Below are 16590 nucleotides of genomic sequence, written 5' to 3' on the forward strand. Positions count from 1 at the left end.
ATTATGCAATTATTGCATATGAAACACTGCACAAGCAAAAATGAAATTAGCAGACTGATAGTGTAGGTACCAAAAAATAAAAGAGAGTGTATAAAAAACGTAGCTATATAAAACAGGCTGAAGATTAGTTTCCAAGTGAAATGCCCTCGAGCGACATTCTACAGTAGTGTCATTTTCCAACGTTTAATTGATTAACCACAATCTAATCCAGCATAGCCACCACTACACCCCCACTTCTTTTTGTGTGCGCTCCAAGGACCCTAGACCAACTCTAAGGCTAGGGCAACTATAAAATCAAACCTAAGAAGATATTAAATCTAACAGGTTTAGTTGGCAACCAAACATAACAAAATATATGCACAACAAACTAACAAAATGAAAATAAGAAGTAAATTAGCTTTGCCTTCGATTTTCCAGAATGCAGGGCAGTTTCTTTGTCCCTTGAAACAATATTATGGTGCCAAAACAGTGATAAAACGAGTAATAAAAGTCCTTCTAATGCTCAAAACTCAACCATCAAGATTCAATACTAACATCACTAGAGTTGGCTGGTTTGATATTGCTTCCATTTTCAAGCTCCTTCATGGCAATCTTGAGCTGTTTTTTCGCCCTCATCCTCATTAAGCATCGCTCAGCCCGTTGAGCCTTGGTGACCTCAGAATGACAGGCCACACATAGGGTCCTCATATTCTCCAATGTACACTCCCCTGCCAATGTTTTGACTTCAATTTTGACTTCTGAAACTACAATACCAACCAGATGTATAACATGGAGTCTGGACCTTGTCTTTATAAAATATCATACCTCCTCCATTATAGACTGGTACTATATGATCTGCATGCCACGCATTTCCTTCAATTGGTTCATGAACGAGTTTATCAAGCCTGCAACATTTCAAGGACTAACGTCATCTCTCAAGTTAAAGAACTTTATTGAGCAGTTCTTAAATATTATTAACAAGAAATTTCATATGAATATGCTTGGGGTACTCTGTTCATTTTAAACTCTTGCCACAATTCACTCTCCCTGTCAAGTTCTCATCTTGCGATAAAATTTCATGGACACTATACTTACTGCTATGTGCTACTCCTTTTGTAGCACAAGCTAGCAGAAGAAATGGAAAAACAACACAAGGTAATTCCATTATAGAGCATGGAAAGAATTTCTCCTTGTGTGTATGTCTCTTTTGTGTGAACTGACCCACTTATGTTAGCCCACTGAAAAAAAAATGTTTGTTAGAGTGAAAAAATGTTATTAAAAATTGAAGGAAAAATGATAGCATTTCTAACAGAACTAGCACTCCCATGTTTAAGAAACTCCTTTGTGCAGACCTGCTAACATAGTAATATTGTTTTACAATGTTTCAGCGTTCTCCAGTGTTATTCAGTAAAGCTACTGCACAATGCTGGTGGTTGATCCTTCAATACTTTATTCTAATTTCATGTCTCAAATATACATCAAATACCAGGTATATTTCAATTAGCATGGTTACATGTCAAAAACCAAGCATTTTAAAACTAGATAAATTTAAACCAAAACAAAGACCCACCTTTTTTTCCTTTTTCTTTATACAGTTAGTTATGTCTTTCTTTATACATTTGTCAGGCAATGTTTTATTTGGGAGATATTAGAAATTCATTTTGATGGAACAACTACTTTATGCACTCGTTTCCAAGCAGAGAAAGAATGAAAAAAGCAGTATAATTATTCAAACAGCAGGTGTAACATATCTAACAGAAAGACAAATAAAGAGAGATAAAGAGTCACTCATATTTTATTATCTTTTTTGGTGGGGTTGGGAAAAGTTACTCGTTCAATTAACCATTATATGATAAACAGTTAGTCCAATCAATTGTCTGTAATAAACCAGTCATGCCTTACCAAAGAAGAAAATATACCAAGTCATGACTATGCATGATTCCTAATTTACCATTACGTTCACAATTTGCTAACTATACAAGATTGATCATTTTAACCGAAAAATGTACTCATGAATTAAGCTAAAAGACTGTAGAGATGAACAGTACACAATCTGCAAACAGAATTAACAATAAGACAAACATACAGGCATGGAAAATACTCACAGCTTCTTCTTACTGGCCAAGTTTGGAGCAACCTTCTCAATGTACTTTTGCCGATTTTTAATAGACAAATGTCTTATACATTCTACAAGCTTGTGACAGTCGAGCTTGCACTGAGCACATACACCGTGTTCTATTTGGAAGAGTGCCTGATATTAAACCTCCGTATCAGACAAAGTTCATCATAAGTAATTTTGAGAAAATCTCAAGCATAATCCAAAATAGATATGGCATAAAGCAAAATGTATTTTTAGAAATGCCAGATTTACAGTGAGTTTTTTGTGTTGACCAGAATATGTGCACATACCTCGCGAAGGGCTCTTTGACTGGTTCTCACTCGGTATTCTTGAAAGCAGCTCAAATTACAGAACAGATCCTCGAAATATTCAGGAGCCTTCGCAAGCTTTCCACTGCATGGAAATAGTTCATTAGTAGTCAAATAATAAAGCATCAATCGAGCTTAAACCCCATAATGAATCTGAACCTACTTGCAAGGTTTTTGGCAAAATTTACAGAGAGGTATATCTCCAACCATCCAGGCCTGAGTATACTCTCTCTCCTTTGCGGTGCCACCATGCAGAGCAACCTTCTTCCAAACAGCATGTTCTGGTAGGGGACGGCTAATATCACTTAGAGGGGTAACACGTCTCTTACTCCCACCTTTCAGCAATCCCTGAAAGAAAATATTCCACTAATATCTAAGCCATGTTATCAGATAAATTGGTACCAATGATATTACATGAGTGGGAGAAATCCAAAAGTGGCAATGTGGAATTATGTGTTATCCACAAGCATGACTCAATAAAAAGCTAAGGCTAAATTTTTTAATGGCAAACAGAGAAATCAGATCATAATGAAGAATACATAGTCCAACTCCACTAGAAAAGAACTCTCATTTGCAGAAATAGATACTTCCTACGACAGCAAATTTGAGAAAATAAATTATGAATAATGTAAAACTCAAGTCTATCCAAATTGTCCCTGACAATAGGGTGCGCCATGCATTTTTACTCAAGATGAACAAAATCCTGAAAATAATTTAATTATTTTAGTACTTTTCTTAGTCAGAGCATCTTGCACATCCCTTCCCATAACTTCTTAAATCATGATATACATGAATATGAAACTGCAGCTTTTTCTCTTTACATTCAGAAAAAAAGAATGCAAACTTATTCCGAGGCTATAGTAGCTACTCTATTTGTTTGGTGCAATGTACCAACTTATTCACAAATAATGACTAATCAGATATGCATGTTAACATTTTTTTATTTTTAATAAACTAATTTTATCAACATAAGAGCACAACATTCATGCTTCAGATATATGATTAGAAGTTACATACGCTGCATCCGTGGTTGACACTCTCCTTTAAATAGCAAAGCTCAAGGCTCAGAGGAAGTTGTAATGGTCTGCCATGGAGCTTCTTCCGCTCAATCGGTCTTAAATCATTCCACTCTCCAATGAATGTCTTGAAGACATTGTAATATGCAGGATTTTCCTTCAGGAATTGTGTAGTTGTTTCCTTATCTATATCACCAGTTGAAAATGCCATTGACTCAAGTTCCTCCGCCCGGAAATTCTCAAACAATGGTCTAGGCCTGGAATCCTTTCCTTGAACGCAAATATACAAGTGAACCCGCCCTGTATATTGGCTCACCTAAAGAAGAGCCCCCCAACACCAACCCCGCACCCCCCCCCCCCACAAAAAAAAAAAAAAGAAAAAGGAAACAACATCAGAGGATGTAGTACTATAATAGATCAACTGACCTGTGGTTGAGGAAAAACATGGACGAGTAGACAAGCAAATTGAAGGGCTTCAACAATTCAGTAATCTGATGTAACAGGATATGAAATGCTTAACATGCACATCTCCAATAAGCAAGAAAACTGTAATGACTTGAGACTTTTGTTAGGAGACTGGCTAGCTTTGAAAAATACAGTTACTGGAACAAAAAAATAGATTGAGAACCATCACATTTGCCTCAAGAAGCTAAAACATCTGAATAGGTGAATCAAAAACTAAGCCAAAATTATAGTGTCCAAAGAGAAATTTTCAGAAATATGTTGTTTACACTGGAACATATGCCAACAAGAGACTTACCTATAATATCTACAATTTATACCCATATAACAAATTTGAAAGTACTGATAGGCAATGTTTTAAAAGATTGAATATGGCAGACGGGTGGCCGGCAGCCAGGAGGCTGCCTAGCACCGAGGTGCTAGGTAGGACTTCAAGCAGGTGCCTGAAGGTCAAGGCAGAGCACATATGAAAATATAAATAGTAAATATAAAAAGACATACAAAAAGATGGTTATAATCCAATAAATGAAGCATGACTTGCCGAGATATAGTAAGTCAATGGGAAGTAACAACTTGACAACATCCTCTATGCTTGAAGATGATGCAAAATTTTAAGATGAGTTCCAAGGCTACCACACCTAAGCTGACTGTCTTGGCAGCAAGGATGGATGCATATTCAACCTTCCATCCAAGGCCTCATAAAACACGTCACTAATCATCTCATAAACAGTAAATAAATACACCATAAACATGGTAAGACCAATAGGAAAGTCCATACCACTACCAGGGCTACAAATGCACTAAGCTGTTCATGTACATCCTGGACTCAGCTCAATAATAGTCTGGACTGAGCTTATGTGATTAAGAAAAAAGTGAAGCTTAAGCCTCATTTACACAGGGACTCATGGAGTCATAGACAAGCCAAGTTTGAATGCTCTGGGCTCACAAAAATAAATAGAAGCTTGGGCTCAGATCCACTCGTTCAAGAAAAGTCAATTTGGAAAAACCCAAGCTTGAACTTATTTTTGCTGAAGGGCATGTTTGAAGTTGCTTCTGCTTTAGAGAAAGCGAAGGAGAAGCTCGAAGGAAGGTTATCTAGCTTTCCTAAAAGCACTTTTTGACCTTTTTCTTCTTGTAGTACTTTTTAGATGATACTGCCAAACAGTCATATTTTTTTAGAAAAAGCTTTCTTCGCTTGAAGTCACAAAAGCACTTCTTTAAGCAATACCAAACATGCCTAGGTGCTTAGAAGGCCTAGCCTGCCTAGGTAGTGCTTGACTAGGAACTCTTCCAACAAAGGATGTACAAACTCCCTTTTTTGTTTGCATTGTTCTTACTTTGTTTTCACTAGTTTGACTGAAATAAACTTATTTTACATAAATTAGATGTGAAAATAACATAATCTAAGCCTCTAAGGTATATTTCAATTTGCTCATTTTTCCCTATCTTTCCCCAAGTCCCAAGCAGATGTCTCCCTCATCTCTCTATGCTAGGGCAACTGAGCAGCCCCCCACCAACTATTGATTAATTATCCACTTACGCATCACCCAATAGAGATTCTCGTGGAGCACAGCAGCCGTCCAATAGGCTGTCAAGAATTGTCGACTACCCAAAGGCCTCTTAAAGTTTTTCTTTCAATTATTTCCCAAACTTACTCTTTTCCTTTCTTTTTCCTCTTCTCATATTACTCTTCTTACTCTTTCCATTCTCACTTGAAAGATCCTTTTTCTCCTCTTCGTCCTCTGTTCTTTTCCTCTGTATTTTGTCTATTTTCCTTTTTTAACTTCTACTTCCCTCCTTGTTGCAATCCTTTTACTTTTGAATGTAAATGCGGTATTCCAGCTATAACTTATGAGCTTTAGATTTTTTAAAGCCTTGTCAAATATATATATTTCAAATTAACTTTAACAATTTGATTTTGTTATCGCATACCATTCCTATATTGGACTTAGTCGATTAACATGAAAAGAAATCATGCCGCCATTTGTAAAAATCCAAATTCACCATTATAGCATAATAGGAGGTTAGATTTTGTGTACAAAGGTTACAGGAGGTTAACTTGTTAGTCACAAGGCAGTCCACCTTGGCGCCAAGGCAGTTAGGGTTCCCTATTTACTAGGGACCCCCTACCCACATTGACAGCCTTGGAGCTAAACTCAAACTTGACTCAAGCTTGAATATCACTGTTATATAAAAAGACAGGCCTGAGCAGCCCAAAGCTCATCTCTTTTGCAACCAAGCCACTAAGATATAATTCAAGCTGAATTTCAGAGGTCAAGGTGGGTAGACTCAACTTTCTAATGAAAGAGCTTGTGATGTTAGACATTAACCATATTACAGTTATCACCAACCTCCGGTCCTATTAAAAGTGAGGAATTAATTTTTTGCCTTCTTAGAAGCAAGAACTAAAATTAAACACTCATGTTATGTTCAAAGAGAAGATTGAAAAGTATAACTTGCTTTCAAACAACCTCTTAGATTTCTTACTCCAAATGCCCCACAATACTGCTTGCTTAAAAGGACCATGTCTTCTTCCTAAATCTTTATACTTTATAAATGGTGTTCTAACCAAGGTCCACCGTACCGGGTCCGGTAGGCGTACCGGTTGCCTACCGGACCGGTACGGGCCGGTTCGTACCGTGCTCCGGGCGGTACGAACCGGGAAGCTCTTCCCCGCCGGAACCGGGGAAGAAGAAGAGAACCAGAGGGAGCGCGGGGAAGAGAGGGAGCGAGCCCACCTTCGGCCGCCATCGGAGAGCCGCGGAGGGGCGTCGGAGGCCGGTGGGGGGCGGCGGAGGCCGGCGGGGGGCGGGGGAGCCCGCGGGGGCGCTGCGGAGGCCGCGGCCGCGGCCGCGTCACTGTTTCGAAAGAAACAGGGGACGCGGCCGCGTTTTTTAATTTGGGGATTTTTAAGTGAAGTCGGCAAATCGGTTGCCGACTTCACTTAAAAATCCCCAAATTAAAAAACGCGGCCGCATCCCCTGTTTCTTTCGAAACAGTGACGCGGCCGCGGCCGCGGCCTCCGCAGCGCCCCCGCGGGCTCCCCCGCCCCCCGCCGGCCTCCGCCGCCCCCCACCGGCCTCCGACGCCCCTCCGCGGCTGTCCGATGGCGGCCGAAGGTGGGCTCCCTCCCTCTCTTCCCCGCGCTCCCTCTTTTTCTCCTCGTCTTCTTCGTCTCCGGCAAGAAACCGGCTTGTACCGGTTTCCACGGCTCCGCCGTACCGGTAGCTGGCCGGACCGGTTTGTACCGGCCCGTACCGGCCGGTACGGGCCGGTTCGGCATACGCTGGTTCTAACTAAGTAAAATATATCTCCATATTCTATTCATTCCTTCATAAAGCTCGCTGCAGGATCACCAACTGCATTTGCAGATGACATTTCAAGTCGAGTTATAATGAAACCAGATAGCAAGTGTCTCGCTCCCACTTGCAAGTAATTCTCTAAAAAGATGCAAATTTCTTCAACAATACTTGATAAGAAAGTCTAAAAATTTAGACAGCTTAAAGAACTGCAAACTTTTCCTTGCATCCACCCCCACCACCATTCCTTCAGTCATCTTCACCTTGAGACGTGAAGCATGCTATGATCAGAGCCTAACAGGCTCATTCTTTGTATTTAAGCCTCAAAAGAAGTTAAACTTAATAAAACTGTCTATAGTGACCAAGAACTTGAGAGTTGGATCACTTATTTCTCTGCCAATACTGATAGAACGTCCATTCTGCATATGTGTAGATTAACAAGTTAACCTCCTGTAACCTTTGTACACAAAATCTAACAACTGTAAAATGGGACAAAGTGATAAACACATACTGGAATGCTAGAATGTGTTACTTATACCCAATAAAGATCTGAGACATATATGTTCCTGTACTTTGGCAATACAAACAGCATTAGGCTTCCATAGAACCTAATATTAACTGCTATTCAGGAACTTTAGATTATCAATGATATTAACATGATTGAAAATTACCAGGACGTTCCATCATGTAGTAGAAAGGTACACCTAGAAGAAAAACTAGGAAAATAAAAAGTAAATCCATATAAAATAAAAATGCTAGCAATTCAAAAGTATTCATGCTTTCACAAAAGGATTTACCTCAAAGCGGAGTGACTCTGTTTGGGTATGATTATTTGCATCAGCCTCTATAGATACATGAGAATCACCATCAATATCATTTTGCAATCCAGCATGCATTTTGTCAGCCTGCATTATTCAAATTAACGTAGCCTTAGATGACGCATTACATCTTGTGATTGTGCAGCACCAAGTACAATAAAGATAACAGCAACAGACTACATTTGAAATTCAATTTTTTTGGTCAAAAAAACCACCTTTGGGGTTGTATTATCTGATGAATTGAGTTCTGGAGTGCCTTTGTCAAGTTTGCAACTAACAGTGCCATACTGTCCACCTTCTGTAATTTCTGAGCTATTGCCTTCTAAATTTTCAAATATTCTAGGGTGCACCTCAATATCTGAATCTTGACTGTTCTCAGCCTATCAGTGCAATTTTGGCAATTAAAAAACAAAATGGAATTAAGTAATTAAACAAACTCAGATCATCAGAATTTTGTATAACATATCAAGACACAATGTTAAAGTTTTCTTGGTCAGAGGCAGCAGAGGAAAGAAACAAAGTTCGACCTCAAATTGGAGAGGAAATGTTCCAATACAGGACTTGTTATCTGCTTCTATGTGCTCCACAGTACTATCACATTCTTTGAATCTGCAGTTGTATGTACTGATGGCTAGCATTGTCTGATCAACTGTACAAATTTCAGAATGTGTCAGATTTACTTGTAAAAAAATATAACATCTAAACTGCCTTATAAAAAGGTTTTATCAATCATATTGATGAATTTCTAAAAGATTATACCTGAATTTATTTTTGTCAAGTCATCAGTAGGAATGCTTTCTGGATTCACAATATTAGAATCATTGCCACTGTATTCTAGGTGGAAAATTCTGTCAACCTGGCAATTTCAAAATTGCAGAAATGAAGGGCTTACAAAAAAAAATACATTTAGTAGAAATAATGAAGACATCAAAAAAGTCACATGAACGAACTCAATGTTTAAAAAAGAATTCTGTGTTCTATAAGACATGAAAGAATTGGAGATTTCACCAGCTTGGCAAGACTCAAACTTTAACACTTTAAAGAAACCATGGCAAGAAAACACAAATCATATGTCACCTCTATCTCTTTAATGGCATCCTTCTTTCCATTCATCATGGATGAAACACGAAAAAGACTCTTGTTTAGGTGCAGCCAATGTGATTCATCTGATGTATACTGTCACACATTGTACCTTCATCAACAACGCAACAAACCAAATCTAACCATTTGGATCAACTTGTTGAAGAGTAAAATACCTTTGCACAAAAGATGTATATGTTGACTGCATTGATTTGTCCTCTCCTATGAGCTCTATCTTCAGCCTGCAATGGGTTACAAACACATACATACAAAAAGAAACTTAAATGTAATGAAATCAAAAGAATAGATCTAGCGAAATAGCTTAGGATTATAATCCTATGGGAAGTTTTAAAATGATCTAATGAAAAAGTTATATAGATGGAACATACTGAAGCCATCAACAGAATTAAACCAATGGCAGTTGTAGATAATCCTTTTCCTTCAGGGCATAACAACTATAAAGATACCCCCAGAAGGCACTAATGCGAGGCAATTTGGCATGTATACTACTTAGCACATGTGATGCATGACTGGTTCTGATGAAAGAAACATTTCATGGATGGCTGATGTTATCAACAGCCAAAATCTGGAATTCAATTTTTTTCCATGAGGATTTTTCCTTTTTTAGTTATATAGATTGATAGATATACTCCTGTTGTTGGTTGATGTAATTCTCTCGATCTTCTTTCTCAACTATAATAAATATTGTCTAAAAGGAGTTCTTTACTAAAACAGATGTACTCATAGGAGGTGAACTTCATGCTAAAATCCAACCATGCTGAGGCAATAACATTACATACTGTAGAGATAAGAGCATTTGATATAAGTCATGAAACAAGGTCCGCCGTACCGGTACCGGTCGGCGTACCGGTGGCCGGCCGGACCGGTACGGTACCGGTCCGGTCCGGTCCGTACCGGCCGGTACCGGTGGTTTCAAAAACCACAGCGCGCGGCGCTGTGGTTCTAAAAAAAAAAAAAAAATCGTACCGGTGCGAACCGGCCGGTTCGCACCGGTACGAGGCCCGTACCGGCCGGTTCGGATAAAAAACCGGGAAATACCGGTTTTTTATCCGTTCCGGTACCGGTCTAGGACCGGACCGGTACGTACCGGCCGGTACGGGCCGGTACGGCATTCCATGTCATGAAACATGTACAATATGAAGTTCAATGTGTAGAAAGTCAAAAACGGTGTGGAATATCCTAAAAGTTTTAAAGCATTTTTTCCTTTGTTGCATGAAGTATGAACATAATATGATGCAATTGCTGCCAACTGGGTAAGGCATCAAAACCTGGCAAAGAGAGTGACAAGTCTACATGAGTCAAAAACTAATTTCTTGAATCCTCGTGAATTGATCAGAAAGTTGGCAGGTCAACTCAATTCTCAAAATTCTCTAAGTTTGTTAAATCAGAACAGATTTGACCAGCTTTTTCAAAGCTAAAATCCCCCCCCCCTCTCTCGCATACACACAATTTCAGATCTTCTATTTTAACGACCAATCCAAAAGTTTCCATGAAAGGATTCTCAGTTCAGCATTTATTTTTGTATATAAATTTTATCAAAGTCACTGACACTAGATTGCCACACATAATGTTCTAATTAACAATATTAGGCTATCAAGCTGCAGAACTAAATGAATCAGGACAGACAACAAATGATATTTTCAGCATCAAATTATTCATACAATAACAGCTAAGTAAACCAAAAGAATCAACCTGAACCATTTCTGATGCAGACTTAGGCAGCTCTAAAAAAATAACATTTTGAGCAGATGAAAAGTCTAGCCCAACACCCCCAGCAGTTATCCCAATGATTGCAATCTTAACCTGATATGGACATGGAAAGCATGGTGACAAGTTAGACAATTAACAAGACATCATATAGAGGCTAATATAGTGGAAACAAAAAGTGTGGGATTGAGAATTTGCATCCATCAATCTTAAGGTAAACTATAAATTTACTTACAAAAGATGTTCTATAACACAACCAGAAGTGAAAGGTTTCATCTTGCTCATGCAACTACAATTAAAAGAACAAAAAGAAGACCAAAATATACACCTCGGTTGACAGACGAAAAGCTTCAACAGCTTCTTGCCTGTCTCTAGCCAGTGTTCTGCCATCAATACGGACCAATTTGATTCCTTTCTCAACAATAAACTCCTACAAGAGTCAAATAAATAAAACTAATAAAGCAATCAATTGAATTAAATAAGTTCTTTTTGAACAAAAAGATTACAGCTCAAATTGGGGGAAGAAAGCATATAAGTTAACTTTCAATGGCTGTTGTGTAAAATTAGGATGTGCTTCATCCAATCCTTCATCCAAGATTTGACCCATATAAATAAGGGTTTGAATAGAAAACAACTTGATATTTAGAAGTCCCCTTGAAAGGATTTAGTAAATCTTGCAACCAGCTGTCAGCATGACATCATATTCCTGGCCAGGACAAATTTAGTCAAGAGAGGAGCATCCCATGAAATCTATATGGTCAAGTGGTGCATAGGAAGGTCTATTGTATTGGATGCAGTCTATATTTTAAAATTGTCACCATGGCCACCTGGCTGTCCACCTTGACAGGCCATTCTACGGTTGCCCAGACACGTGCTTTAATGTTTTGTTTCAAGTTTGAATATGGAGGATGAGATCAATCTATGAGTATTAAATATCACCAAGCTTGTACTCCCACTGAATCACTACTATTTGATAATGTTATGACATTATGTTATATTCTTTTAAGTATAGCTTTTTTGCACTTTTCTCATATTTATTATTATGTGAATTATTATTTACAGGCCACCTTGACCTGTAGGTGCCCACCAACTATTTTAGGTGCTTGGAGGCCTCATGGACACCAACTTACATTGTTCTAAAATGTTGATCACAGTTTAAGCTCATGAAACCAAGGAGCAACCCTCCAAAATTCCCCTAGACTTGCAAAGAGTCAAGAAAAAAGGAGTACGATGATAACTTTTGATATACAAGCTATGTTCATCTCGAAGGCACAAATAAGTCAAAATTCTAAACAAAATGCAATCCGCCTAAATCAAGATATCTTACCATATAGAACATGCTTCATGGAATTCTTCTCACCAACTAATTAGGTGCATAAATGGGAATGAAAGAATATTTTGACTCAGATAAGGTCAAACTCTAAGAATGTGAACTTTAACTAACTACAATGCATCTTTTAATCAACAACTTTCCAAAATGAATTGATCAAAAAGTAGAGAAATGATTTTTATCCTTGAGATAACTTTGCTTTCAAGATACTAGTCATGGATTCTGGATTGTAGACCACAGATTATAGGTTATAAGAAACACAATGCCATGAAGACTGCGTTATTTTTTATGATTATTTGTCCATACAAAGTAGGTCCATACTAGATGGTTAAAACTGATATATCAAAGAGCAATAAAAGATTCGCATGAACATCTATTACTGATAAAAAAAGAATCGAAGGATCTGGTTTAAATACTTATTCATAATCTTAATCTCACAGTATTTGGTTCTCTTGCATGCACCACTCGACCAACAATGTCTAAATCTAGTAAGTTTGTCTATCAAATATCTAGTCTATAAACAAACTAAATATTGCATTTCCAGTCTGTCGATGACTTCCTAAGCTAACTGGCTATTGACGTTTCTTCAACCTAGACACCAGTCAAGCAGTGTCAGTGCAATATACATAGCCCCTGATTAAAAACATGGAACAAGTAGTAGTAGTCTTAACCACTCATCATTAAACTCTTCAGAAGGTACACCAAAAGATATAGGGTTAGAGAGAATGCACAAACCCTACATGTATATAACATTTCATAAATTCATCCTCTCATGGTAAATCAGGTTACATGCAGCCCATGGATGAAAAAATACACCTCAAAGAGACGTTTATGGCAGTCACTGGAAAAGGAAAATCCTAGTCATTGAGTCAAACACTAGTAAGAAGTTAAATATGCCAAGACCTGAAAATGATAAATTTGCAACTGGCAAGAGTTATAACTTTCAATTTCTGTTTTTCCAAAATTAGTGTATTAACTTGATAACAAAGTAAAATTAATTATCTATTTGAATTTAAATACCTTATCATTAATTAAATACACTTCACATGATATAGCCATTAATTAATCAAGAACCTTTAAATTGTGGAACATGAAGTCAATGTCATATAGTTCATCCCATTATGACAAAAAACTTGATCCTCTGAATGGTTACAAGTAAAACAAAAAGCAGTATAAGTTTCTCATCATCATTCACCACAGGCGAAAATATAGATCTAATTATAATATTTATACAGGTTTCACCTTTCAAACTAAGATCAAAAGAAGTGGAAAAAATGTTGCACTGAAAGCAAGTTATCTTTGTACCAAAAAAAAGCAAGTTATCCTATTTTCCCTCTCTTTGGGATACCTGAGACAAGCATCGCCATCTAGATCCGAGATTTACAAACAACTATCTGTGCTAGGGACATGCATAAATTGCGATCTGAGATGTTAAAACCTGGGTCAACAGTAACCCAAAATACAAGTCAAGGGGCATTCACATAAATAAGATGACTCTAAACATATGCCAGCAGTTGGAAGCCAGATTTCCTTTAAAAAGAAGGCATCAGAAAAGGTGTAAAAAGGTCCTTGTATCTGCAAGAATTTTATACAAGGTTTTAAATACCAATACCATGTTTCCATCGGAATGGTATGGTATTGTTACGCCACTCGTACAGACAGCACATGCATACTAAAATTGACAGTATTAAAAAAAATGAAAAACCATTAGTATCGACCAATACGGTTAGCACGGTATTGTCAGTAGACACAAATATAGCCTGGTACATCTGGTACATACTAGTAGTAGCATGGTTTCGCTGTTTCAGCGCCCATACTGTACCAATTTCATGTTAGAACTGTATGATATTGACGATATCGATTGTCTTGGCGGCTTTTGAATCCATAATATCATATTTATACTTCACTCTTTTAATGGATTTCAAATACCAAACTGAAAATCCACATTTCCTTTAATGGATTTTAAAAACCAAAATGAAAATCCATAACCATTATAAAATAAAAACTTAATGTGCATGTCCATGCATTGCCATAAAGATCACATAAATTTGTAGATGTAAATCAAGCTCATGAAGTGGAAGTAAGTTCCCTTGAGAATTTTTCCTGTCGCAACCATTCAGCAAATCAACAAATTCAGATAATTATCAACAATGTGGTTACGACAACAAGTTAACGACATGACCAACACCTGAAAATCCTACATTAGCACAATGTAATAACAAGCCATGTTCCTTACGACCTTACTTCTGTATCATATCAAAACAGTAAATAAATAAATCAAGATAAAAGACTAACCTGAATCCCATCTAAAACCTTCAAATGATGGGCGAAAATTATAGTTTTTTGGGAACCAAATCCCATGTCCAAGCTGGCAGCATCCTCTGATTCTCTAATTATCAAATGGTTGGAAAACCATTCACGGAATCCAGATAGTTTTGCAATGCCAATTTCTTGATCGGAGAGGAGTTTTGGAGTTCTTTTACGGTCATTATCTGAAAAAAAATGCAGAAAATAAGTGAAAATTAGTGAAATTCAACATGTCCTCTAATGGCATAACCAGATTAGTGCTTAAAAAGGCATGAAACCCCTAGCAAACTCCAATGAGCTGAAATCTTCATTACTGCATATCAAAGTCTGCAATCTCGGTACCGGGCACCGTATCAGTACCGGGTATCTTATCAGTTTGGTGCGGCATGGTTCAGCAGTATCAATACCTTATCAGTTTGGTGCAGTATGGTATGGTACACCTCTGTGCCGAAATAGCTCCCCAACCATTTTTCTCAATTTCCATCATGGTACGCTTTGGTACGGATAGTACACAGGTCGGTACACCTCGGTACAGGTTGGTACACCTCGGTACAGATCGGTACACCTCGACATGGGGCGGTATGTTTCGGTATAGGTCGGTACACCTCAGTACAAAACTTGTACCGACTTGAAGATGTGTTTCGTATTAGTTTTCTCTCGGTACGGTATGCCTCATACCTGACGGTGCGCAGCTATACAGCAGACCATGCTGCAAATAATAACTTTCTGTAGCTTTATAGTACCATCAAGCTGGATTTAGTTCAAAAGAACCAGAAAATACAATAACATCTACAGCTAACTGCTGGTAACAACATCTGACAGATTCATGAATGCAATAATAGAGACATGATAGCAAGACACAGAAATTATGCATATAAATTAAAAAATTACCGCAAGAGATATTACACTTCACCAATTTCTCATCTCCATCAGCATTACTTTGGTGACAGCAACAGTCCATCAAACATACCTCCTGGTGTTCCTCGTTAAGAGAAATCCTTTTGCATACCCTACATGTTGTAGTTGCTAGGAGAATATCTGCTGCCTTCAGCTTCAACCTGATGATTTGTCGACGCTTTGGAGGCAGTTGTGCCAACACATGCTCCTTCAAACGCCTTATCTATAAAATAAAACCAGCTAGACCAGCATTCAGCGAAAAAAGCACAACGACATTCCTTAAACATGCTATTAGATGTCAACTAAGCAGATATGTGATGCAGCTGATCTCAAGAACATCTAATCATCAAAATCCCTTCAAGAAGTGTTTGAGAAAGAAAAACAACAGAAACAAAAATGAATGCTTAATAATAACACCACTAAGTAACATGTACACGTACACCATATAGCCAAGATCAAATGTGATTCTAGGTTTTCCATCCAATGACTAAACTACCGCATCACAGCATGAACATGTGGAAATACTTCCGCTGTTCTGCATCTAGCCGCAGCAATCCTCCTTAAACATGAATAATTCACCCCAAATGAAACACATTCTGACATGAAGGATTCACATGGCACCTTAATCACTACATGAACTCAAACATCTTCATGCAGCTAATAACCACTAACATTCCTCCACCACCTCCTCCTTACAAACCAAATGCTGTCCACCTCTCTCTCTCCCTCTCCCTCCCTCTCTCTCTCTCTTGTGCAAGACAAATGAAGAATAAGTCTAAATAATTCACTTGCAGCTCCGCATTTAATGCGTATCCTGCAGACATAAGACAAGAACAAGAATACTAATTCACAGAAGTCAACCGTTCAATCAAGGATAATCCAATTCCTAATGTTATTACTATCAAAGATAATACCTTTTGGTTTACAAGCTCTAACACTCTATACACTGTAATTCTCATCCAGGTGCAACCTCCACTAATCTTTCACTGTCATACTAACTTCACCATCTACAAACTATCCACTTTCAGGTTTTTATATACCAACATCTTAGACTACCTAAACCTAAATATATGTTCATAAAGATCAGCAATTATATATCTCAAACATATTTTCATTCTAACTTGCAATCACTCCACGTACCATATGGTCCAAAAACAATCAATCACCTTCTTATCCACTGGCATACAATGCATATACACACACACACACACATATATATATATATACATATATCCATCCATATGAGT

The 16590-nt window shown here is 37.8% G+C and overlaps 1 protein-coding gene across 1 annotated transcript in view; it reads right to left on the reverse strand.

The window, feature by feature from the left end:
• Window positions 1-16590, reverse strand: part of LOC103709264 (SNF2 domain-containing protein / helicase domain-containing protein / HNH endonuclease domain-containing protein) — a 38858-nt gene that overhangs the window by 763 nt on the left and 21505 nt on the right. The window contains exons 9-24 of the mRNA XM_008794532.6: window positions 15338-15566; window positions 14435-14631; window positions 11138-11239; window positions 10795-10905; window positions 9258-9323; window positions 9079-9177; window positions 8761-8857; window positions 8529-8650; window positions 8217-8381; window positions 7981-8088; window positions 3424-3738; window positions 2570-2754; window positions 2389-2491; window positions 2085-2230; window positions 805-884; window positions 535-707 (exon numbers count right to left, since the gene is read on the reverse strand). Of these exons, the coding sequence (XP_008792754.4) occupies window positions 535-707; window positions 805-884; window positions 2085-2230; window positions 2389-2491; window positions 2570-2754; window positions 3424-3738; window positions 7981-8088; window positions 8217-8381; window positions 8529-8650; window positions 8761-8857; window positions 9079-9177; window positions 9258-9323; window positions 10795-10905; window positions 11138-11239; window positions 14435-14631; window positions 15338-15566 (2298 nt within the window). The remainder of the gene's footprint in view (window positions 1-534; window positions 708-804; window positions 885-2084; window positions 2231-2388; window positions 2492-2569; window positions 2755-3423; window positions 3739-7980; window positions 8089-8216; window positions 8382-8528; window positions 8651-8760; window positions 8858-9078; window positions 9178-9257; window positions 9324-10794; window positions 10906-11137; window positions 11240-14434; window positions 14632-15337; window positions 15567-16590) is intronic.

Source organism: Phoenix dactylifera, chromosome 7 (genome assembly GCF_051530095.1).
Source record: "Phoenix dactylifera cultivar Ajwa chromosome 7, Ajwa_hap1_PhDact_Kaust_v1.1, whole genome shotgun sequence".
NCBI classification, from domain to species: Eukaryota; Viridiplantae; Streptophyta; class Magnoliopsida; order Arecales; family Arecaceae; genus Phoenix; species Phoenix dactylifera.